This window comes from Bubalus kerabau, chromosome 7 (assembly GCF_029407905.1).
Source record: "Bubalus kerabau isolate K-KA32 ecotype Philippines breed swamp buffalo chromosome 7, PCC_UOA_SB_1v2, whole genome shotgun sequence".
Taxonomy (NCBI): Eukaryota; Metazoa; Chordata; class Mammalia; order Artiodactyla; family Bovidae; genus Bubalus; species Bubalus kerabau.
This window is the reverse complement of record NC_073630.1, coordinates 76360834-76387024: the sequence shown is the minus strand read 5'-3', so window position 1 is coordinate 76387024 and position 26191 is coordinate 76360834. Positions and strand designations below refer to the sequence as shown.

Sequence of the window (26191 nt, the reverse complement as noted above, 5' to 3'; positions counted from 1 at the left end):
ACTGATTACTAAAGATCAGTACATTGTTCTTACTACTATTATTAATAGCATCTTTGCCAACCTGCTTTTATGGAACTGAAGATAAAAGCTGTGAGGTAACATTGGAGGGGAGCTCATAATATTGTACCATTAACTCTACCTACAAACTAGGGTCAAGCCCTTAGTGAGACCATGGGCAGAATCCAAGAATGGCAAGAGGTTAAGGATAAACAAATGATACAAGTAAAAAATTATAACAGAGTGAACCTCTGAGAAAGGAGTAGCAAAGAACAGGAGAAACACACTTGTAACCAAATACACTGATAACTTAAAGGTAACAAACGAAGTCACACATCAATAACATTTATATATTCATGATCAAGTCCCCATATATCCTTGCATCATGCAGAAAACTTTGTATTCCTGTTATTAATTCAACCATGCCAATATAATAAATGCTTGAAAATTCATTTTTCTTTTTGCCGATAAAGAGTCTTACAGGATAAAGGTGAACTGCTCATCAATTCAACAAGAAAAATCCATTCTTTTCTGATTCATGATCTTATAGGTCATCTGATGCATCAAGACAAAATGCAATCCAGTTGTTCTGATGTTTCTCCAACTTGTTCTCCCTCTTTTCTAAAGGCCACAGAAATATCTAAGCCTTCAACATACAGCACAACTGTATATTTCTACTAACAAAGGAAACAGAATCTTACTAGAATATGGCTTATCTGTTTTTCATGGGTTTCATATTCTCAGATTTCCAATGAATACAGTAAAATCCTTAAACTAGTGAACATTCAATGTAACTTCTAATTTTCTCTTCAGTACATCTTTTCCCAATTATGAGTCAAAATTAGTATCAGGCTTGCAACTGTGATGGGGCATGTACATTAAAACTATAAAAGGGACCTATAGTTGGAAAGAAATTACTATGGAAAACCTCCTATACATCGTCTGCAAGTTTTTTTCTCCCTGACCTTCAGCTCCACCTCCCAGAAAACAAATTATAGAAAGAAAGGCTTGAAAGTACTACCCACTAGGATTGTTAGCCCAAAGGACAATGTCTGCCACAATCTTTCTACTTACCATGAGTTATTGTTACCTTGGGTAAAAGATTTTGAAAATTATTAATACACTTATAATTTCAGCCAAATAAATTTGACTTACCTGATATACCAATAATAAACAAAGCCATAAAATGTTTTAAAACTTTATTTCAACATAACTATACTTACAGAAATACACATATTTGTTAATAGAATGCAATTTAACTTATCCTACACAATTTGAACCAAAAAACTTGGTACATGGTTTGCTTTAAAAAAGAAAGAAAAAGGATTTGCAGTCTGGTTTATTTTTTATCTATTACAAATGTATATAAAAGATCTTCCATCAAATGCTGCTGAAGTAAACAGCATGAACCTTGAGAAATTAAACTTTGGTTTGTCTCTGAAAAATAACATGTATTGCACTGTAAAAATTAATAAGGTTGGTGCAACAAAACATTGTTGTAATGTCTCAATGCCAGTTCATAAAGTTCAATAACTAATGGATGTTGATGAAAATGGGGAGAGTCTATGTATACATGTGAAAATATAAAAGCCATCCAATCTAGTCTGATTTAAAACTAGAAGTCCAGTTCACCTGCTGAGGTCAACAAGGAAACTCTGCACAGTAGCTATTTTTCTGATTTGTGCAAAAAAGAAAATGAAGTTTCTTCCCAAGCTTTTCAGTCTAGAACTGAAACTACAGGAAAGGTATTCTGTCCATTGTCAATATTCATGGGATGATATGCGATGACTCAAGCTTAAATCTGAATTAGCACTTACATGCAAAATAGTCCCCAAAGTTAAAGACCAACTGACTTCAGAAGTCACTTCAGAAGTCACTTCGAAAGTCACAATAAAGTTATAATGGCCCTTCTTGGGAGACTAGAGTAAAATACCCAGCCATAGTTGTAAGAAATCTTTCAAAAAATGCAGCCCTTTGTGAATGCCAACTCAATTAAAAAAAAAAAAAAAGAGGGGGGTAGCCCCACAGAAGCAGCTCTGGAAAGAGAAAAAATATATAACTTAATATATCTTAAAAACCAATGTGAATATAGGTTCAGAAGATAGTTAAAAGAGATATTTTTATAAGGCTACCTAGGATTAGGCTTATAACATATTCTAGTCTTTCAACTTTTGCTCTAGGACTAAATATCAACTTACAAATAACATGTTCACCTTTCATTCCTTTATTAAAAGGGAAAATTCTAGCTTCAATCCTATCCAGTGGAGGGGAAACTGAGAAAACAAAAAGACTCAAAACAGTTCCACGTAAATATCACATTTTTTAAATGGAAGAACTTCCAACTAGACCAGAAGTTCTTATTACTAATACACTTTTCATTGAAACAATTTTTAATAAGTACAAATACATGGCATTAAGTTTCAGAACCTAATATAGGCCTGACAATCAAGTCCTTGTTTTCTGGAAGAAAGGCCTCAAGTCCACTCAATTTCCAGTAACAATGTTTTCACAGATCACTTTAATAAAGGGTTTTAATTTCCTTCATATGTTCACTTTTGGCATTCTAGCCTTAAAATCTAGATAAGAAAATTAACCAAATTCCCCAGAAGTCAAATTTTTTTTTGAAGTATCAAAGAATCCACAAAACCTCTTTCCCAAACTGATTCCCAGTTGGCAATTTGTACTTAACATGAATTTTTTCACATATACTGTTAAAGGTAACATACAAAATGTACCCATGAACATTAAAAATAGTTGTCAGAAAGGTTTAACTAGCCTTATAATTTAAGTTTTAAAACATAAATATTTGCAGCTTGATCTTTCGTTGACAATGATTGTCGGAGCTTAGAATTCAACATCATTTACAAATCCCCATCATGCATACAAAACACACACTAGTAACACACAACTTACTCATGTCTTGAGAGTCTTCTGCTTCTTTATATCTTTGGCCTCCCAGTCAATTCCAAGTTCAAATGTCTTTTATCAAACTTTAATTTATGATTTTTTTATCAAGTTTCCCACCAATACTTCAATACTTTCCTAATCTTTCACGTTGCATTGCTGAACTCTGAAACCTTTCTCAGACATCATCAGACAAAAGAAAATAAATGAAATATAAAGTGGTAATTTCAGAAAAGAATATGGGAGGGTTGAAATTATTCAAGGCTCCCTATCGGGATCATACTTTACTGGACTACAATGAGTAACTGCTATCAATAAGAAAAATCCTTTGCTGGATTCTTTCATACTCTTCGGTGACTGGCCAAAGAATCTACCAACAAAGTTTGGGAGTATATACTCTTCCATACAAAGTACCCTCATAGGAACACCAGAATAGCTTACAACTCATTTGAGGCCTCACCTATAGAAAAAGGCAGTCACAGGAACAGCCAGGACACCCACTAGTTGGTGGAGATCCCTGAGAAAGTGTGATTTTTAAAAATCTGGACTGAACTTCAGTTTCACCAGCCTTTTCTACTGTATTCACAGGAAGTAGCAGCTGGTCTACCATACTACTTCTCTCATCCTAGATTTTCTGTATAACTGCTATGGCTTTGGAATCTCACAAACTCATATTGTGTGTAACTTGAAGGAGTAATTATCCCTCCTAGTTCCAGATTTGCAGTTTCCAAATAAAAATTACAGCCCTTTATTCAGCGGAGTAGACATAAACAACAACCATCTACGAATGAGGTTTTCCTCTAAGATACGATTTAACACTGCACTTTTAGGAAGTAGACGTACTAAGACACGTCAAAAGTTTACTTATGGTTGATACTTGAGATAAATATCCATTCAATATAGACCTAGTGGTTTATTTATTGTAAAGTTCAAACTGAGAGCTATGATTTCACTACATCCACTTAAAATAAATAACATTTGAAATGCAGACTCTGGCATATATATGAATTGAACCTACATATTTCATTTGCTCAGAAATTTGCACACAATAATATTCTGCAAGACAATTGCAGCAAAGGGGGAAAAAAAAAAAAGCCTGCCCTTTGCAAACAAGAATAAAAGCATCCCTCCAAAGAGGAAAAAATAAAATGCCATATATGTATAAAGTGTTACTGTTCAACACAAATGCTAGTTCTAGGGAAAAAAATGTAACTGCATAGATTTAAAAAGTGCAATCTTAAGCCATTAAAGCACCAAAACAAAAAAACACACCAAAATCAGTGTTTTTTTTTTTATGACAATTAACATATACACAAATAAGAAATACCTATTGATCAAAAATCAGGAAGTAAATACCTGAACTGATAGAACATCTACTGTTGGCAGAATTTCTCTTCAAATTCAATGTATTTTCTCATCTTTAACACAATTTTAAAGTGCTAACTTCAAATAAAGCAGGCAAATTCTTCAAGTAATTTGCTATTTAAGTAAGCCAATTTTTATAGGGCTAAACAAGGAATGAAGAATAAACTAAAGTGAAAAGGAAGACAGACATGAGGAAAAAACTGACAAGTTATTGCTGAACAAATTGATAGAATGCTCTAATACCACCTTGGCATCCTTGGTTCAGTTAAAGGCAAAAGATAAAAACATTTTTAAAAAGCTAACAGGTTTAGATGACCGCTGGTTTAGTATACTAACTCCCTTGGATTTGCTAAAATGTGTACATCAGTAGGTACACAGAGTCCAAGAAAAAGAGTGCCACTTAAAAATCAAGACTGGACAGTAATTGATTTTAAAAACAAAAGGCTGTCTACTACTCCAAGTGAATATAAAATGTCAGAGACCTTATACACTAAGAACTGAAGCCTTGACCAGAGTTTCATTACTCCTGCCCTTGAGCTGCCTTTTCAAGGAAGTATACATTAACCAAATGGCGATTGAGGTGTTTGCTGTAATCTTTTTCCTTTCGAAAAGAACGATCACAGAAGATACAAACGAAATCTCCCTCGGCCACTTTGACAGCCAAGGCATCCTTTCCATCTTTCCCACTGGTCTCTTGTGGAACTGGCCGAGCACCGTTCAATCCAGAATCATCACTGTCCTCTGACGTGTTGTCACTTAGGTCACTTCCATCATGACTGTGGATGCCTTCGTCTTCATCCATTTCCTGAGACTCATTTACTGCCACGGTGACAGGAGGTGAGGCCACAGCAGTTGTGGACACGGCTTCATGTTTTTCTAGCGGTAGAGCAGGAAGTGGTGGTGAAACTGGTTCTTCAACTGCCAAGTCTCTGCTGGGGATATTCTCTGCTTTCTTCTCATCAGTGTCCATCTCCATTTCACAGAGCACAGCTTCAGCTTGATGTTTATCCTCTGAAGTTTCACCCTCTGGCATATTCAAGTTTTCTTCAGAGGATGAAGTGTTGGCAGATTCCTTGATAACAGCAGCAACACCAGCCAGACTCTTATCTGCCTCTTCTGCTTCCACTTTTTCAAGAGGGGCTTCTTTATTTCCTTCGCCTGCAGGGAACAAATTTTGGTCTTTCGATTCTTCCCCCTTTAAGCTTTCCTTTGGCAGGGGTGGTGATGGTGGGAAGAGATCCTGTGCACCGGCACTTTCTTTTAGAAGCTGCTTGTCTTTAACAGGCACTAAGCCAACCTCAATAAGGACTTGCTCCTTCCGTGCCATTTCACTCAGCATGCTGGACTTTTCCTTTCTATTATCTTTTCGAGGAGACCTTCTGGGGATCGGCTCCATGGGAGGAGGAGGCTCTGTCTCAACAGGCCCCTTCTGAACAACCTCGATCTCAGCAGCCCCCACAGGGAGAGGCGAGGGAGGAGGCTCTACCTGAACAGATCCCACCTGAGCAGGCTCTGGGGGAGGAGGAGGAAGAGGAGGAGAAGGCTCCATCTGAACAGGGGTCACCTGAACAGGCTCCATGGCAGGAGATGGCTCCATGGGAACAGGCCCCTTCTGGACAACCTCGACCTCACCACACCCCACGGGAGCGGGAGGGGGAGGAGAAGGAGGCGGCCGCGGCTCCGTCTGAACACACCCCACCTGAGCAGACTCCATCTGAGTGGGCCGCCTCTGAGCAGGCTGGCTGCTTTTCTTACATGATTTACTTCTCACAGTTTTCTTCTTTGTACTGTTTTTCACGCAAATGTTTTGCTTTTTATTCTCCTCTACTTTGCTGTCACCCTTTGGCACTTCCTGACTATTTTTGGATTTGCTTTCTGCCTTCCTTTTCTTTTTTGTCACAGGTTCCTCATCATCAACAGGCTCTTGTAAGGAATGGGCTTCAGCTTCCGCCTTCCTTTTGCTTTTCTTGCTTTTGCAGCTTTTTTCTGAATTGTTTCCCGGGGACACATCCACTTCTTTAGCTTCCATGGCCGATTTGCGCGTTCTGGTGGTCACTTGGCTTGAGGCATTACTACAAGGCTTTTTCTCCTTTGAAACATTATCTTTCTTCTCCGCTTTTACAGACCTCTCGTTTTTCTTCCCAGTCACATCCCCCTTTCCTTTGGTCTGCTCTGTTTCTGTTTTCTCACTGGTGAGTTTGTTATCAGGCAAGTCAGCCTCTCGCTTCTTGGTTTTCTTTAGTTTCACCTTTGAGACATCCATGGTTTTATTAGGACAAGTAGGATGCTTAGATTTGAAATGATACTGCAGATTACACTTCTTGGAAGCTGCATAGTCACATACAGGGCAGTTGAACTGCCGTGGATTAACATGGAGCTCCACGTGTTTTTTGAAGTTACTTCTGTCTGCTGTTTTGTAGTCACAGTGTGGGCAGTTAAGAGGTTTAGGCCCATTGTGAACCTGTCTTGCGTGGCGGGTTACTTCATGTTGATTAGAGGCCACATAACTGCACTGGTCACACTTAAATGGCTTCTCACCTGAAGGTAGACAAGAGATGTTACAGAAGGCACACATTAAGAAATGAATTCAAGGTTTATTCAAATATGCTCATCAACAAGTGGAGATAGATATAGAGATATACATATATAAACAAAACCACCAAAACTATTTCATGAAGACTTTATCATGCAATTTATATTTACCATATTTATTTGTATATCTTTGCTCTATCCTTTGATTCTCATACCAAATGGAAGAATAATTATCTCAATCATCTTTCAAAAATTCATTAACTAACACTCTTAGTCACTAGTAAAGAACACAGATACATCAAGAAGTACACAACAATTACTGGCAAACTAATCTGGGCTTTTTTTTTTTTTTGGCTACCCCTTGGGGCTTAGGTTCTTAATGTTAATTCTAGGACAAGGGCACTCAAAGAGATAAGGTAATTATAAAGTTTTTATCTTTAGTTAAACATATAATGGAATAGTACACAACCTTGGAATTTCAAGTATTTTACACTCTCTGCCACACTCCCAGACCTTCCATGTGAAAGTTTTAAAACAATGCCTTGGCCTCAGGGAGCAAAACATGTTTTGTTTCGATTTAATCCTTTGTCCTTTATGGCAAGAGCTGAGTCAAACTTTTCCAGTGCCAGAGCTGCTATTCTACAGAAAAAGTTTAACAAACAACATCTTTTCTTAATTTTCTCCCACCTTCTTCTAGACTGGACAAAGGAACTAGGTAAATGAAAAGGGGCATACAAATAGATATGGCATATTAAATAAGAACAAGAAGTCATAACCACAGGCACATACAAGACCAGAAGCCTCCCACCCACCCCCAAATTAAAGGCATAAGATTTAACTCATTCTACCTGAATACATACCCATCTAGATCACAGTCTAGCAAATATTACCAAACGGTATCCAAACCCCACTGGTCCAATGGAATGCATAGCAGAAAAATGGAAATTGACATTTATGAAAATTCATCTCTCGAACATTCTCAAATTCACACCAAATCTTTTTTCATAAAGCAAAACTATTCAGATATTAATAAAACCACATAGATGCTAAGCTTTACCTGATTAAAAAGATGTGTGACGACAGATCACAAAAACTTGTTCAGGTATGGCAGACTGAAAACGCAGTTTACGACTATGTTCCCATTGTCAGTGACCACGTATTAGTCTACCAACAGATTTCTAAAACATGATGCATTACTCTCTACTTGGTCCTATCTTGTCCTTTCCATTAAATGACTTAAATGGAGACAAACATCAACTTAACATATATAGACACAGAATGGGGAAAAGAAATGTGACATAACTGTTAAGAACTTATTCTACAATAAGAATATCTGGGGGGACCAAATATGGGGCTCTGCAACTTACCGTGAGGTCTTCAGCAAGGTACTGAAAACTCTCTAAGGCTCAATTTCCTCATTTGTAAAGTACTCTTAAGTGTTGTAAGCTATAAATAATCCAATCCATTTCGAGCACTTAGTATAGGACAGATGGCCAAACAGTCAAAACACATTGCCTATAATTCATGACTTTTGGAATAAACTGGTCTAAGTTATAGAATGGCTAAACAAAAGGGAAGATTTCATGTGCTTATCTTGCCTTACTGTATAAATTCTGCCTTTGAGTATACAAAGAGTTGATGAATGGAGTTGATCCCTTTAGGAAAATATCTGAGCTCATAAAAGAATTATAATGAAAATGTCATTTTATGGATTTCCATGGTGGCTCAGTGGTAAAGAATCTGCCTGCCAATGCAGGAGACACAGGTTTGATCCCTGATCCAGGAAGATTCCACATGTTGAGAAGCAACTAAGCCTGTGTGCCACAACTACTGAGCCTGTGCTCTAGGGCCCGAGAGGCTCAACTACTGAGCCTATGTGCCACAACTACTGAAGCTTGTGCACACGAGAACCTGTGCTCCCCAACAAGAGACACGACAACAGTGAGCACCCCAAGAGAAGCCCCAGCTCACTGCAACTTGAGAAAAGCCTGAACAGCAATGAAGACCCAGCAGAGCCATAAATAAACAAATGTCATTTTATAAACCCTAATGAATGAGGGTATTTACACAGCCTGCATCAAGTAAGGTGTAAGCCTCCATGTGTGAAACAGTCAGGGAATGGGAACTCCTAGGATTCTGTTTACAACTATGATGACATCATTTAACTGCTTCCATCACTCCACCCCCATTTTTGCTTTATTGTCATTAAATCTTTATTGTATTGAAAAATCAATTCATCAAGTTCAGTTTATTAATACCTAGCTGAATGAACATTCTTTTGCCCTGTACCAACAGTTTTAACTTAATTCCCTTTTCCAGTTCTAGGAATATTTACTCATTTTTAATTTTACTTTTATGAATGTGTCATATGTCTATTTTATTCTTCCTAAATAAAGTACAGATATAAGGCACATTCTTATCAAAAAGAGCCCAGGAAGAGTATAAAGGGAATTTCTAATTAAACAGTAATAGGGGCATACTGGAGAAGGCAATGGCACCTCACTCCAGTACTCTTGCCTGGAAAATCCCATGGATGGAGGAGCCTGGAAGGCTGCAGTCCATGGGGTTGCTGTGGGTCGGACACGACTGAGCGACTTCACTTTCACTTTTCACTTTCATGCATTGGAGAGGGAAATGGCAACCCACTCCAGTGTTCTTGCCTGGAGAATCCCAGGGATGGGGGAGCCTGGTGGGCTTCTGTCTATGGGGTCGCACAGAGTCGGACACGACTGAAGCGACTTAGCAGCAGCAGCAGGGGCATACTACTCAGCAATAAACAAAAAGTTCTGGTAATGCAGCAGGGAATGAATCTCAAAAACATTTTACAGAAGTAAAAAAAAATTAACAAATCAAGAGTTATCAGTTGAGGGGAAATAGGGGAGTACTGATTGGAAAGAATAAAGAGGGAACTTTTCTAAGGGTAGTAGAAACATTTGGTGTCTTCACCTAGATGGCAGTCAAATAAGAGAAAACATATATAAAGTCACTGACCTGTAAACCTAAGATGTGTGCATTTTCATGTGTGTAAATTAGACTTAATAAAATACTGTTTAAAAATTTTTTAAATGAACTCCTATGCTAGGAGAATGGGGGAACTATCCAGGGTGATACATACAAAAATATAGTGGCAAACATAAATTGAATGTATCAGGATCTCTAAACTATTTAAGTAAGGATGCTTCAAAACCATCACTTGTAAACACAAATAAAACACAGAATAACAGCTGATTAGGTTAGTGTGTCTATATATTTCACCACACCATTACTCTGATCCCTTCTGACTTTGGCCTCAGAAGACCTACCTGAATGGAAGTACTCCAAGGAAATAACCAATGTGGTTTTGTTTCATTAACTAATCTGTCATTTTAGCTAAAATGTACCAACTCAACGGAGCCTAATCTCTTCCAGAAATTAATCTAAGCACACACTTTTCTTCCCTAAAAGATGAACAGGGAAGTGAATGCCCAAGCTGACCTGTAAAGATCAGACTCCAGACCACAAAGAAAGCACCCAAGATGTTCACTCCATACAACCCAGTTAGGAAGGCTACCTTCCCAATTTGACCACATTTAGCCTCAATGATTTGCAATATAGGATCCACTGGAAATAATTCAGCACACTCATACACAAAACAAACTAGCCATGTTTGTTTCCTGTTAGTGACTCACAAATTATTGGCATCCAATAAAAGACAGTGGCTTTGCTATCTCCATACTTTGTGTTTCTAATTTCATTATTCTGTAGCTTCTTGAGCCATTTGCTGAGCCATAATATTCTGTAAACACTGCTGATGACTAAAACTGAGGGTGTGAAAATCTGAAGCCAAACCCTAGCTCTTCTAAATTGGAGGAATGACAAATTAACCTTAGATAAAACATTTATCTTCTCAAAACCAGTGTCCTAATCTATAAACTGGGATTTAAGTATTCTAGAGGTACCAAGATTTGAGATAACAAGTTTCAATTTTTCAGCACCCAGCATGCATACAATAAATAGTAACCGCTACTCATTATTAACACTTTAAAAATATTTGCTATATTACAATGGCAACTAGTAAAAATCAACTTTAAAATATAGCAAAAGATAATAATAATCAATGCAAAATCATTCAGGAAATCATTATGGTTTGGTGTAAAACAGAGATACAGATTTATACAGTGACAAGAGTATTACTGATTCAATGAAAAACATACAAGTGTGTTGTCATTCTGATCCAGTGACACTAATATAAGGTCAACCAGATATTTCAAGTGAGACACAATTCAAGCATTTAGACTTAATTACCAGTGTACATGTTATACAAGGCACAGGGAAAGAGGAAAAACTAAAGATACCATGAGAAAGCTAAGACAAATCCAGAAGAGAGGACATTCCACAGAAAAAATGGTTGTATTCCTTCAAGGCTTTAATGAGGACAATAACAGAACTTATTATCACAAGTGGAGAAGGAAATGGCAACCCACTCCAGTTTTCTTGCCTGGAGAATTCCATGGATGGAGGGGCCTGGTGGGCTGCAGTCTACAGGGTTGCAAAGACAAGACAGTTATGAAAATGGAAATGATCTAAGTCATGAAAAACTCTTTTATTTAAAGGCTACAGCACAAATATTAGTAGGATATGATGGCCTACCCTCAACAAAGCATACATGTTACCCGCAGAAACTGAAACCACGAAGCACCCAAAAGTAATACTAAAAACAGGTTTCTGGTTAAGTGACTCAACTCAATAGTTAAGAAGATTGAGAAGGAACATTCAAAGTATAAAACTTGACAAGCATGTAAGGTCAAGAAGGGCCAGTAAACATGCTGTGATCCCTCACAGCTGCTCAAATTGGAATTCATACTGTAATCGAGTCTTAATCACTGACTTAGAAATACCCAACAGAAATAAAATGCAAGCAACAGAGGTAACTTTAAGTTGTCTAGCAGTCACATTACAAAGGCTAAAAACAAAACAAAAAAACCCCCAAAAAACCAAGTAACAATAATTTTACTTACTTAACCCACTATATTCAGCATCATGCCAAAATGTAATCAATATTTTTAAAATATTATTTTATATAATTTTCTTCATACTGTTTAAACTCAGGTATGCAGCTCAATTCAAACCAGCCACATTTCACAAGCTCAGTAACCACATATGGATAGTGGCTATCCAATTAGACACCACAAACTATTATCCTAAGGTAAGGGAGTTGGGTCTATATACACTTTGGTACACAGGAAAATTTTAGCAGAATTCCCCCACGGGGCTATATATTCTAAATTTAGAAGAATATGCTGATCAGATGTGCTTGTTCACCAAGGGTCAGTGTGACTAAAACGAATTATCCACTCAAGACCACTATGCTAATATTGACCTAACTTTGCCATCTATCTACGTTTTAAATAATGGGGACCAATTCTGGTTGGTGCTCTTGATAATTTCAGTCACTGGAAGGGATATAAATCTTCAACTTGCTATAGTCCTATATTTTATCTATTATAAGTTAATAAATTGGAATCCTGGTTATCTACCATTCTCTAAAGTTTGGCTCTTTATAAATCAGCCCTAGAAGCCCTGTCAACTCCCAGAGAACAAATCCAAATTTCAGAAACTGAGCAGCTATAAGAAGGAATCCCTGGAACCTGGTAACCACACAGTATGAAACTTGGTGTTATGCTCTGTTGGAGGCTAAAGGAGGCAAGGGCAGCTGGGTGGGAGTATGAGAAAGCAGAGAGAGTTCAAAAAGGATTAACCAGCCTTGGTCTATGTTCAACTTTTATTACATCATGGAACTTAAGTTTTGACCTCATGCGAAGAGTTGACTCACTGGAAAAGACTCTGATGCTGGGAGGGATTGGGGGCAGGAGGAGAAGGGGATGACAGAGGATGATATGGCTGGATGGCATCACTGACTCGATGGACGTGGGTCTGAGTGAACTCCGGGAGTTGGTGATGGACAGGGAGGCCTGGTGTGCTGCAATTCATGGGGTCGCAAAGAGTCGGACACGACTGAGCAATTGAACTGAACTGAAGGACCCTCCGCCTGGACAAAGTACACACATACATCTACATTCAGTTTTAGACATTCCACCTATGGACTCCTTGGTTAGGAATCTCCATTTAATACAGCTCTACCCTAGCAGACCACTAATTTTTACTTCTAATTTCAGAATTATGCTATAAATAAACATTTAGGATCCAGTTCCAAGTCTAGAAGAATTTTCTTATAATGGCAGTTTACTAAAAACAATAGATGGAAGATTGGGACTGACATATATATATGAATTACTATGAGAAAACAGATAACTAATGAGAACCTACTGTTTATAGCACAAGGAACTCTATTCAATGATCTGTGGTGACCTAGATGGGAAAGACGTCTAAAAAGAGTGGATATGTATACTGTATAACTGATTCACTTTGCCATACAGTGGAAACTAACACAACATTGTAAAGCACTACAATAAAAAAAAATTTTTTTTTAAGTTCCCATTTCTTACCAACCTGAATGAGTACGCATATGTCTGGTTAAATGAGTCTTCTGAGAACTTGAGTAAGGACAAAGTTCACATTTATACGGACGTTCACCTACAAAAATATAATGATTAGTGTTCAAATATGATAAAATAATGCAAATACCATTCTCAACCATATACACATCATGCAGTATTGAGGATTTTTTTCTCCTGTTCCTGACAAAATGATCAATTTTTATCATGTATTAGAAAGATCATTTAAAATACACATAACTACATTATATCAGCTTTGCTAATAAAAAGTATCATTGGCTTTCTGAATTCTCACAGCCCTTTTAATTTTCACAGTAATGCTACATGTTATTACATTAAATATTAAGAACTGAAAAACTATCTTGGATCAGGTTATCAGCAACATTTTAAAAATAGAATTATCCTTAAAAAAATCCACTACATTGTAAATCAACTATATTTCAATGATATTCTTTTAAAAATCTACCCAAATTTTCTGATGCTATGACTTGGGTAATTTTTTTTGGTCTTTATAAATGATAAAACTATTATTTGAAATTGTTAGCTTTAAGCAATAACATTTTTGAGTGAGTAAGCTATTGTTTCAAGCTAAAATTTTCAAGTGGTAGCCAGAACTTTTATAAAATAGGTCAGTGTTAAAGCAAATTATAATCATTATGCGACAGGGACTGAGAGTAACGGAAGATGACAGGACAGTAATTTACTAAAGAATTAAAAGACTCAAAGGCAGGAAATATGTATTTTTTGGACACACATTGTCAACCACAAAACATGTATCTTTTAAAAAGCTTGATAGGGACTTCCCTGGCAGTCGAGTGGTTAGGACTCTGCACCTCCAATGCAGAGGGCATGGTTTGGATCCCTGGATGGGGAACAAAGATCCTACATGCCATGGGGTGCAGCCAGAAAAATTAAAAAATAAATAAAAATAAAAGCAGCTGTCTCTCAGGACACAATGGAACATTACATTAAAAAAAAAAAAAAAAAAAAAAGGCTTGATAATTTGTTTTCACCTGTTCTTTGGCCACAAGATAATAATTATGACTCTGGAGAAGATTCTTTTTCTGTAAAAGTATCTTTGAAAGGGAAAGTGAAGTCGCTCAGTCGTGTCCGACTCTTTGCGACCCTGTGGACTCTGGCCTACCAGGCTTCCTCCATCCATGGGATTCTCCAGGCAAGAATACTGGAGTGGGTTGCCATTTCCTTCTCCAGGGGATGTTCCCAACCCAGGGATCGAACCCAGGTCTCCCGCATTGGAGGCCGACGTTTTAACCTCTGAGCCACAATTTAAATCAAGAAAATATATGCAGAGCATTTAATGCACTGCCTAACACACAAAGCCCTCAATAAACATCAGTTATTATTTTGTAAGTTACAGTAATAGATGTGTCTAAAAAATGGGATAAGGAAAAGATGAGTACAAAAAAATAGAAAGCACTGATGAGTGTTACATGTATTTTTAATAACTATTCAGTTGTTATTAGCCAGTAGCTATAGATTAGTTGTAAATACATCATAGCAACAAAATGCATACTTTGACATGGAAGAATTTTAAGACAGCTTAAAAAATGTTGGATATATTTCTATAAAGAAAACATATAAATGGCCAATAAAAACATGAAAAGATGCACAATATCATCAGCCATTAGAAAAATTCAGATCAAAACCACAGACATGAAGACATCACACCCAAAGGATGGCTACAATCAAAATGACAGATGTTAAAATATATTTGTTAGGAGAATTATTTGTGGAGAATTCAGAACTTCAGTACAGTATGGGTGGGACTGTAAAACAGTGCAGCCACTTTGGAAAACAATTTGTCAGTTACTCAAATGATTACACATAATTACCTATGGTCTAGTGATTTCATTCCTAGGTGTATACTTAACCAAGAGAAATAAAAATATTCCATCTACACAAAAACATACCCATATTCATAATAGCCAAAACTTGGAAATAACCCAAATATTCATTAACTGATGAATGGATGAATAAAATATTACTTATCCATACAACAGAGTATTATTTGGCAATAAAAGGAAAACAAGTACTGTACATATGACATGAATAAACCTTGAAAATATACTAAGTGAAAGAAGGTAGCTACCAAAGATCACACGATTCCATTTATATTAAATACTCAGAATAGTTCAATCCACAGTGATTTGTATGGTTTATCAATTGTATATTAGTAAAGCTGTTACCAAAAAAAGTGAACGGAAGAAAAATTTAATACCCTTTCAGATTTACATGAAGGATCAACTAAGGATAATTTACTTTTAAAATTCTTCATAACAAATAGATTGCTTCCATCTGTGTAACTCATCAAACCAGACACAAATACTCTAGAAATGCTAGTAATTTTTCAGGCATACATAAGGCAAAAATATAATCTTTTCAAGTAGAATTTGTGTACTTCAATAAAAATTAATTTTTAAAAAAGGAGAAACTGTGAACTGGCTAAATATCAAACCCACAAAGTGAAAAATCTTTTGAGTGAAGATTCAAATAAAAACCCTCAGCCGCTTACCATGATAATTACCTATAAAAAGAGATTCAGAACTTTAAATCTTAGCTGCATGTGACCCTGGGAACATCACTTCAGGCCTTTGGTAAATAAACACCCTGCTTCCTCAGCAAATTTTTCTGAAGATTAGCAAAGTAAAAGCACCTAACCCTTAGCACTCAGTAAAGGAACTTAAGAGACCCACTAAGTGAACCTGAAAAGGTTCCCTAAGTGAGAAGTAAGAAACAAGTGATTCCTGTGGATCATTTCTATATTTCTGCTCATTAGCACTAAATTAATTTTTCCATAAATACAATTTTCATGCATGCATTTAAAACCAGAGGTACTCTCAGAATTTACATAATCAAAACAGTATCCTTCTATTTATACACCAACAAATTATTTTGAAAATTTTTTTTTAAACACCACAAATAAACATAATGGGATGTGGTGGGGAAGGAAGCTTTTTAAAAGTATTAAGACACGCTAAATTTAACACTAAAAATGCAAAATGAGATATGTGTACCTATGGAAGTCATGATATTATTGTGGAAATATCAACCTTACCTTAAGCTGAGGGAAAGTTATTCAATAGATGATGAAGTATATAAAATACAGCCATTAAAATTAGTCACCATTTCATGACATGCAACAATGTTAAATCACTATGTTGTATACCTCAAACTAATACTGTATGCTAATTATAACTCAATGAAAATAAAATTTCAAAACATTAAAAAAAGTAGGCACCTAGACTATAATTAAATGACAAAAAACCACTGTAACAAAAAAGGTTTGAACTCCTCTGGTGGTCCAGTGGTTAAGAAGCCACCTGTCAGTCAATGCAGGGGACAGGTCTGATCCCTGGTCTGGAAGATCCCACATACCACGAGGCAATTAAGCCCCCGTACCACAACTACTGAAGCCCATGAGCCAAGAGCCCATGCTCTGCCAGCAGAGAAACCACTACAATGAGAAATCTGCAACTAGAGAGTAGCCCCTAAAGCTCTAGCACAGCAAGGAGAACCCAATGCAGCCTGAAATAAATTAAATAAATAATTTTTTTTAAGTTTCAAAAAATTCACACAAAAAATTGGAAATTTATACTAAAAGTAAAATTTTTCCAGATCTCTGCATCTTTCTCATTTTTTATGTTCTTAAATCAGCTAACTTTGATTTATCATTGAAAACATTTTTAGATTTGGGGGAAATTTTTAAGTGACTCAACAATTTTGAAAGTGTTAAAATATAACTGACACTAATAAAATCAAAATTCAGTACAACAAAGACACTGGTAATATTCTTTATGATGACTTGTATGGTGGTTAGGTTAAGTGCTAAATCACTTCAGTCGAGTCTGACTCTAGCCCGCCAGGCTCCTCTGTCCATAGGATTCTCCAGGCAAGAATGCTGGAGTGGGTTACCATGCCCTCCTCCAGGGGATCTTCCCAACCCAGGGATCGAACCTGGGTCTCTTATGTCTCCTGTGCCGGCAAGTGGGTTCTTTATCACTAGCACCACCTGGGAAGCCTGGTTATGAGTACAGATTTGTAAATATTCACCATTGCCAATAATACCTTTTAAAAAAAATTCATAAATGTGTACATGTAAAACTCATGCATTTTACCATATGTCAGTTACTACCTGAAAGCTCTACAGATTAAGGCCAATCCTAAATTAGGCCCCAAGGTTTCACAAAATTATTAAAAGAACATGAAGTATTTATGGCAGAAGTATATTTGGTATCTGGAACTTGTTTTATGATACTGTTGGTGAGGTTAGTTTAGTCTAATAGTTTGTTTAATTAAAACAGTTAAGTGATTAATGGTGTAGGATTCCCAAGAAACTCTCCTTTCCTATGCCATGTAATTTTGAAATGTTTGTACTTTTTTTTTAATTTTTGAAACAAGATGGTTTTAAAGCCTGGAGACAATTAATTACAGGTTAAAAAAGATTCCAAGGAGACTGCAAAGTATTTTACTTGACCAGATTTTAAATAACACAGAAGCCATCTGTTGGAGCTTAGAAATCTTGCTGCAAATGTGTTTCTTGTAATGGAATTTTATCTGCAAGCTTTCTTGTTTATGCCTACCACTTCAACATCAATTCCTCTCCTCACTAGGACTCACTTTTAGCACGGGGTTCAGTCCTACAGAGTGACAACTACTGCAAATGCGATCTGATGAGAACAGCGTTCCACAGCCCTTTTCTCTGCTGACGGGAGGAGCAGAGCACTAGATTACCTTATCTATGTTGTTCAGACCAGTAATCAGTCCTCAAAGGTACCAATTCACACCAAGAAAATGTAATGCAATTATCAATAGTTACAAACAATGCTTAAAAAAAATAAGACCCCTTAATTACACAGATTTGAAAGTCAATTTAAAAGTGATTCAGGGGTGTAGGGGAGAAATGCCAGCAACCACTGAGAAGGGCTTCCTTTTGAGGTGAAGATGTGCTGAAATTGATTGTGGTGTTGGCTGCATAGTTCTGTGAACATACTAAAGCCAATGCATTTTAACAGTAAATGGATGAACTGTGTCGAAGTGGAGTATATCTCAATAAAGCTGTTATTTGACATACGAGTTGATATATGAGGTATGATTGCCAAATGTGATAAAATAATGATTTTAACTGTCACATATAGGTGATGGGTACCTGTGGGTGCAGTGAGGCATTCTCTTTACTTCTGAGATGTTTGAAATTTTTCACATTTTCCATTTTGGGGGGTACAGTACACTTAATAAATGAGAAAGGTACTCTTACCTGTATGAGTTCGAACATGCTGAACATAATTGTTTTTTCTGTCTGAAAAATAGTTGCATTTTCCACATGTGTAAACTTTCCTTGGAAAATGGTTTCTCAGGTGTTTCCTCCAGTGATATTCACTCACTGTGGTGTACGTGCATATGATACACTTGTAGACTCGCTCATTGTCCCCGGCTCGGGTGTGATGTTTCAGGTGAGCAGTATAGTGATCATAGCGATTGGTATTGTAGCCACAGCGGTCACAGCGGATGGGGCCCTTGGAGAAATCGCCCTCTTCCCCAGTAGAAGAGCCGGATTCCCTGGCTTTTGCCTGCTTCTCGGCACTTTCCTCCACAAAAAATTTCTTGGCGCTATGAACTCGGATGTGATGCACAAACTGCTCTTCAGATTCTGCTTCATACTGGCATGGTTTACAGCGGAAGGGTTTGCTCTTCAAGTTCTTGCACTTGTCCTCTGTTACGGGTGTTTCCTGAGGAACGTCTTTATTTGAGCTGTACGTTTCTGAGGCAGCTGCTACCTCAAACACAGGCCGTGGCTGCACAACATTGAGTTCCAAACTTTCCAGTTCCATGTTCTCCAGCCCACTGGGTTCGCCTTTCACCTCAGGAGACTCCTCAAGTCCTTCTCCATCACTATCTGAGAAGTTGCTATCCCCAACAGGCATCAATTCTGCCATCTGTCTTTCTTCGCCAACCAGGTAATCACAGCAGCCGCCATTTACTTCCCCAGTTAAGGCCACGTTTGCCAACATGATGAGCTGAGGCGCAGCCAGTTCAGCTCGAGAGAGATCAGGCAAGTCATACATGTCGTTTGGCAAGGCCATGCCCATGGTGCCACTGCCGGTGAACAGCCCTCCTCCTCCGGAAGACTGCCCCATTACCTGGGTGGCCATATCTGTGCTCTGCATTCAAAACAAAACAAAACACACAAAAGCTCCAATTTAAGCACAACTTTTACTGGTCTAAAACAAAACATCACTGTAATTCTTTGTAACTTAAAAAAATACATTTCCCCATATAATCTTTAAACCCAATAAGCTTCATTAACTATTGAAAATAAGTCTTTAAAATAGCTTTGTAATTCCAAATTCTCTTTATTGCAGTCATCAAAAAAATTTCTATGACCCCTATAGGAAATTCTATCAAGTGTTTGACACATGGCATGTCTTCCCTCAAGCACTTTTACTTTCTGGTGGAAAAATTAAGTAACCTTCATTTTTAGAGCTACTTAAAATTATATTTTAAATTTTATACATGAATAGTAAACTGCTGTCCTCTTAACTCCCCCTTCAACAGTTTACTGGTCTAAATCAGAAAGGGGAAAAAAATCCAAAAGCCAACTGTGCACAGATTAAAGTAAGGTCTGCAAAGTAGAAGCCTGTAATAATTGCTCCGAGAATTAAATCTCATATGAACTCAACTATCTTCAAAAGAATAAATTACCATTGGCCCTTGAACAACAAGGGGCTAGGAGCACTAACTCCCTGGTGTAATGGAGTGAAACTTCTGACTTCACAAAAGCTTAACTACCAATGGCCTAATGTTGACAGAAGCCTACTGATGACAGTTAACACATACTTGGTATGTTATATATATTACATACTGTATTATTACAATATAGTAAGCTAGAGAAAAGAAGATGTTAATAAAATCATAAGGAGGGCCAGGCCAGGCGGGGGTGAGCAAGAACAGGAGACCCAACCCTGACACCCATGATCGTGACCTTCCAGGTGATACTTGAGACTCTCTGCACCTTCATTTATGGAGCATCTTCCAAGGCCAGGCCTTGGGATGTAGCCCCGCAATGATCAGCTCAGTCTTGGCCTTTGTAGGCTAACAGTCTAGTGGCTATACATCATCCTGGTAAGCCCGAACTCACCAAAATTGTGACAAAGGAGCTGGCAAGAACAGGGAGCTAGTCTTGAGGTTCTGGGAGTACTGAATCCTGCTAATCTATGAAATGCAGTTAACACCTCAGCAGAACCTATTTCCCCAAATACAGAATGACCCTTCTGTTATTTACGTATGTAAAAAATTGAGACTTGAGAAAAAAAGGCCCTCGAAGGTGCCACTGATGGCTAGTTAATAAACCCTACAGTGACTGCCAACCAGTCCATCCTAAAGGAGATCAGTCCTGGGTGTTCATTGGAAGGACTGATGCTGAAGCTGAAACTCCAATACTTTGGCCACCTCATGCGAAGAGTTGACTCACTGGAAAAGACCCTGATGCTGGGAGGGATTGGGGGGCAGGAGGAAAAGGGGACGACAGAGGATGAGATGGCTGGATAGCATCACTGACTCAATGGACATGAGTTTGGATAAACTCTGAGTTAGTGATGGACAGGGAGGCCTGGTGTGCTGCGATTCATGGGGTCGCAAAGAGTAGGACACAACTGAGCAACTGAACTGAACAGTGACTGTCAATCCATTTCAGATACTTGTGGCAGCAAACAAAGCCGTTCACCTCTCCAAAATGGGAAAAATGAAAACAAGAACTTTACCTACTGAAATTATTTTCAATCTTTCCCCAAATAACAGTATTTCACAGGCCTTGAAAAATTCTGGTATCACAGCAAATGACACTTCAATTCTAACTGCTTTTATTGAAGAGGGAGAAAAACACATAAACCAGGAAGATGTAATATCTCAGATAGAAAGTCATCAAGTTTCTCTAAAAAATCTCCTTGAAATAACAAATATTACAGAAATAAAAAGATACTTTCTTGGGATATTATTGAATGTTATCACTTGCAGAATGTCAACAAAAGATGTTTTGTGAGATGACAGAAACAGTAAAAATTTTCCAGCATCAAAAAAAGGGAAATTGTAAAAAAAAAAAATATATTTACAGTAATGTATTTACTGATATCATAAGTTTATGCACACATATGTAAGATACCCATATTGTCTTATACAATTAAAAATGTTGTTGTTAAACATTACTAATGCTAGACATCAAAAATAAAAAGACAGTATGAAATTCATATTTATTTATGGATATAACATTTATGCACTAACAAAGAAGCAACAATATGACTGCTTTATGATAACTTAATGTGATCAATATGATTGCATCCTGATAGTCTAGCACATGTGCAGATGAATGAATCTTTATAAAAATGTTATGGCATACATTACTACAGTCATATTGGTTCCACAGTATTGGAAATGTCACATTAAAAAAAAAACTACTTACCTGTGACAACAGGCTGATACAGTTTTGCCAACTAGGAGAAAGGCATACTATGTGGTGGTGTAATTTTTTGAAAGCACAGTTAAAAAAACAGCAGGAAAACAGATAGTTAATTTTATATTGAATATCAATCACATTATATTAATGTAAGGGTAGGCTATCCACTTCAATACGAGTCTTGCACACTGTCCTACGGAATGAACACTTAGGTGATAAAGATGATGACACAGTAACATCTCAGGACTCTTGCCATAAAGTTACTAGATTTTTCACAAGACACACACAACTGATAAGTTTATTAACTGTACAACATGATGTTTATTTACTGTTCATTAAGTGGAAGTGGAGCATCACAAAGGTTTTCAACCTATTAGTCTTCATTCACATTGAGCAGTCTGAGAGGAGGAAGGGTTGGTTTCGCTAAGGAGTGAAAGAGGTGGAGGAGGAAGTGGAGAAGGCAGGACAGTCAGACTCATGCAGCTTGATGGAAATGCATCCCCAATTTTGTTTGACTTTTTTCCTTTTTCATTTCTCCCAAAATGTTCCTATATGGTATCAATCCTTACACGGTATGCTTTAGTTTCACTGTATCATAGAATGCTTCATGTTGTAAAAAAGCACTCATCTCCATCAAATTATCTTAATTCTTCTGATTTTAATTTCTCCAAGACCCCTGTCTTAAAACTCTTCATCCTACTTTTTTTTTTTTTGCTGTGAGATCCAGAATCTTGTTCATAATTTCCTTGATTGGCTCTGTTGTAAATCCTGTGAAGTCTTGCACAACATCTGGACAGTTTTCTCTAACAGGAATTTACTATGTGGTGCTTGATGGTTTCACAGCTTTTCCTATAAAAACAGCATCTTCAATGGTGTAATCCTTTCAGACTTTCATGATGTTCTATCAGGGTTCTCCTCCCATAGGATTGACAACCTTTCCCATCTTTTTCATAGAGTATCATGCATGTCTAATGAGCTTAAAGACTCCCTGATCCAGAGGCAGAATTAGAGACAATTCTTTCTTAGGGAAAGTAGACCACTTCAGAATAATTAATGTTGAATTTGTGCGGTTCTGGGTGGCCAGGAGCACTGTTCAAAGCAACACTACTTTAAAGAGCACTCCAGTATTCTTGCCTGGGAAATCTCATGTAGCCGGCGGGCTACAGTCCACAGGGTCACAAAAGAGTAGGACACGACTTAGTGACAACTACAACTAGAGAAAAGCCCGCACAGCAACAAAGACCCAGCACAGCCAAAAATAAATAAGTGAACAATTTTTAAGTGAATTTTCAATTTGATATAAAAAGGTATTTCCCAAAACATGCAAGGTTTTCAGGCCTGCTGGTGTAGCTGCAGTAATGATGTCAGGAATATCCTTTTTCTTTAATTTAAAAAAATTAGTATGGATTCATTTATTTTGAGATGGTGGGCAACCTCAAGTGCAGACATCAATCTACACCAGTACACATCAAGCAATTCAACTTTTTCTTGTAACAAGTTTGCTTCTGGGGAGCACTTCCGGTATCACAAGTGGTACTATGTATGGGTCCATGATGTTATGGTATTGCACTAAACAGGATGAAAAATACGCTAGAACTGCAAGTGGTGACTTTGTACTGAAAACACAATTTACTGGACAGAGGGCTGATTAGCCTCACCTAGCATTTTCAGCAGACACTTGCAACACTCGAGCTCAACAAAATTAAAAAGAGGTGGCCACAAAATTATTACATTAGTACTGTGTGTACTAGAATTACTTTTACACAATTATGATTTAATAATGAATCTCAATTTACCTTTCGATGAATGGCACTAGTGTAGTGGCTTATGCGGTTGAGTCCAAGTCTTGATAAATTTCAACCTTCTATGAGATTTGTCCGTAGTAAATAATAGACTAATATTTACATATATTTTACATATTCATAACATCTTTCCCCTAATTTTTTGATATTACTAGGCTACACGGCTGGTTTGTTAATTTTTTCAAAATACTGCAAAGCTCAAAAACTTTACAATTTATTCCTTGGAAAAAAAAAATCCATGTATAAGTGGACCCCCACAATTCAAACATGTATTGTTCAAGGATCAACTATATTGTGAAAAAGTACTACTTTTTTGATTATGTGACCTGTTACAAAGTAAAAACAAACAAACAAAAAGTAAGTAATCACCTTTTCCCCTGTGAGAAGAGATGTTTGGTGTATTTAAGACTTCACAAATTAAAAAAAAAGACTTCACAAATCAAAGTAAAGAAACTTTCAAATTCCCATATAAAATAAGACAACTCATTTTCACAATCAGCAACTTTCTTGCACTGTGCTTGACTTGGCCCACTTGCACAGCGGAGCCATTACAAGATCACCTTGGGGTTTTCATACACCATCTTCACACTTTCGTTTCCAATCTAAAAGGTGTTATTCACGAATCAGGTGTTCTCTTACAAATCAGAAAAAGCAAAACAGATGGCAAAGACTAAAAAAAAAAAAAAAATGCTAAACCCCAAATACAAACAGTAATCCGTTTCACCCAAGTGCATAAACAAACTCGTTGAGTCATAGGTACCAAAGAAAGTCGGAATCAAATGCCATCACACAAAGCAAAGGCTGTCCAAAGCCTTAACGAAACAGCCCAGGCGACTCGTAATTCCCAATTCTCCCCAAACCCTAACTACCATCCCCACAGGCATTTCCACGTTGCTCAGGAAGGCCGTCCGCGCACAGCCCGAAAGCCCAATGTGCCGCTCAGATCCTACGTGCTGCCTTCACCAGCGCCGGCCTCGGCCGCGGCATTCCTGACTGAAATAGGCATTCGGCCATTTTCTCAAAATACGTACCAAACACAAAGCAACTCTTCGCAAACTCCGGCGCCCTCGCTTCCCCTCGCCTCGGCCCGCTCACTGCACCATCGACACACCAAGTCGTCTCGAAGCGTCTCCTGGGCTCCCCACCACTGAAGACGGCGAAACGGGCAAACTCGGGGCGCCGTTGGGCCAGACCGAGTCTTCCCAGTCCAGGCTGCCCCCTCCCGGCCCGCGCGCCCCAGTCCGGGAAGAGAAAGCAAAGTTGCCGCGTCGTCGTCGTCCCCGCTCCTCGCCCGCCCAGGGCTCGCCCTCCGCAGGGGGCCGGGAGCCTCCGCGGGCGCCCTCCCGAGGCCCCGGGCCCCGAGTGCCAGAGGGGGCCCCCTGCGCCCCGGAAGTCTGAGGCTCACTCCCCCACGGCGCCCCGCGGGACTCGCGCCCCGGCCCCGCCGACTCTGGCGGCCAGACGACCCCGCACGCAGGGCCTCGGCGGCCTGGCGGCTAGAGCGCAGAAATCGCTGTCCAGCCCCATTGGCGGAACCGCCCGGGTCCCGGGCTGACTCAACCCGCCCGGCCGCACTCAACGGCGCCTTCCGGCGAAAGGGAGAGGCCGGGGAGGGAGGAAGACGCGAGGACCGCCGGCAGGCGAGGGGCTGCGGCGGGACTCGGAGCAGGAGGAGCACTAGAGGAAGTTAGTTTCAGGACTAGGGCCCCAAGCAGCTCCGCTCCTGGCCTCAGAACAAGACATCCCCGCGGCTGCGCCCGCGCGGACGCGGCGACTCGGCCTCGACTGGGGAGGGGGTCCTGGCGCCGCGCCGCCCCTCACCGACGCCCCCGGCCCAGCCCCCCGGCGGCGACAATGTAACCCGATCCCGCCCGGCCGCCCGCCCCCGCCCCCGCCCGACGCGGCGGTCGCCGCCACCCGAGCCACAGTATCTGCAAATCAGCCCTGGACAGCGCCTCGCTCCGCGTCCTTCCGCGCCCTCCCCTTTCCGCGGCCACGACCGCCCGGCCGGCCCGCCGCCCCCACCCGACCGTGTCTCAGATCGCGCCGCGCTTACCGGCCTTTCTGGGCGAGGAGGGGCGACGACCCGCGTCGCCGCTCCTTCACGGACTACTTTTCTTTGTTGCAGGAGTTTCGGGGGAGGGGAGGGTGACGGTGGAAAAGTTGGACGCTGGGCTCGTCGAGGCCAGCGAAGACCCAGTGGGGCTGCACAGAGTGTTCAGGCCGCTGGCTCTCGCCCTGCGGTCCGGGCCGCCGCCGCCACCCACAGCAGGCTCTGGGGCCCCAGTCCTCGGCGGCGCTTACTCCGCTCCTGCGCCCTGAGCTCGCGGGAGCCGCACATTCCAACACAGGAGGCTGCGCCGAGCACCCGACCCGCGCCGCCGCCGCCACTCCCGGGACACGCCCCCTCACCGCCCGCGCGCGCCCGCCGGACACGCCCCCTCTGCTGCTCAGAAGCTTAGCCGCCTGGCGCGCCCCGCCCCTGGGCGAAGTAAGCTGTGAGCCCCGGCTGCACTGGAGGGCGCGCCCAGGGTTAACCGCGCCTGGTTCTCCCAGTCTCTCACTTGGACTCTTAGGTTAAAAAAAGACCCGAGCCCCTCTTCATTTGTTGATTTCCTTCATAAACTAAC

The 26191-nt window shown here is 39.4% G+C and overlaps 1 protein-coding gene and 1 pseudogene across 2 annotated transcripts; one reads left to right on the top strand and one right to left on the bottom strand.

Moving 5' to 3' along the window:
- Nucleotides 1-1179: 1179 nt before the first annotated feature.
- Nucleotides 1180-26006, bottom strand: LOC129657900 (RE1-silencing transcription factor-like). Of its 2 annotated transcripts, XM_055588672.1 has the most exons (5): nt 25618-26006; nt 24593-24708; nt 18568-19471; nt 13288-13371; nt 1180-6804 (listed from the first exon to the last, which is right to left on the bottom strand). In XM_055588672.1, the coding sequence occupies exons 3-5, from the start codon at nt 19460-19462 to the stop codon at nt 4787-4789; spliced, it is 2997 nt and encodes a 998-aa protein (XP_055444647.1). In that variant the 5' UTR covers nt 19463-19471; nt 24593-24708; nt 25618-26006; the 3' UTR covers nt 1180-4786. The 2 variants fall into 2 exon arrangements, with proteins under 2 accessions (XP_055444647.1, XP_055444646.1); XM_055588671.1 differs by lacking the exon at nt 24593-24708.
- LOC129657901 (EKC/KEOPS complex subunit TPRKB-like) lies at nt 20530-21348 on the top strand (annotated as a pseudogene).
- Nucleotides 26007-26191: the final 185 nt, after the last annotated feature.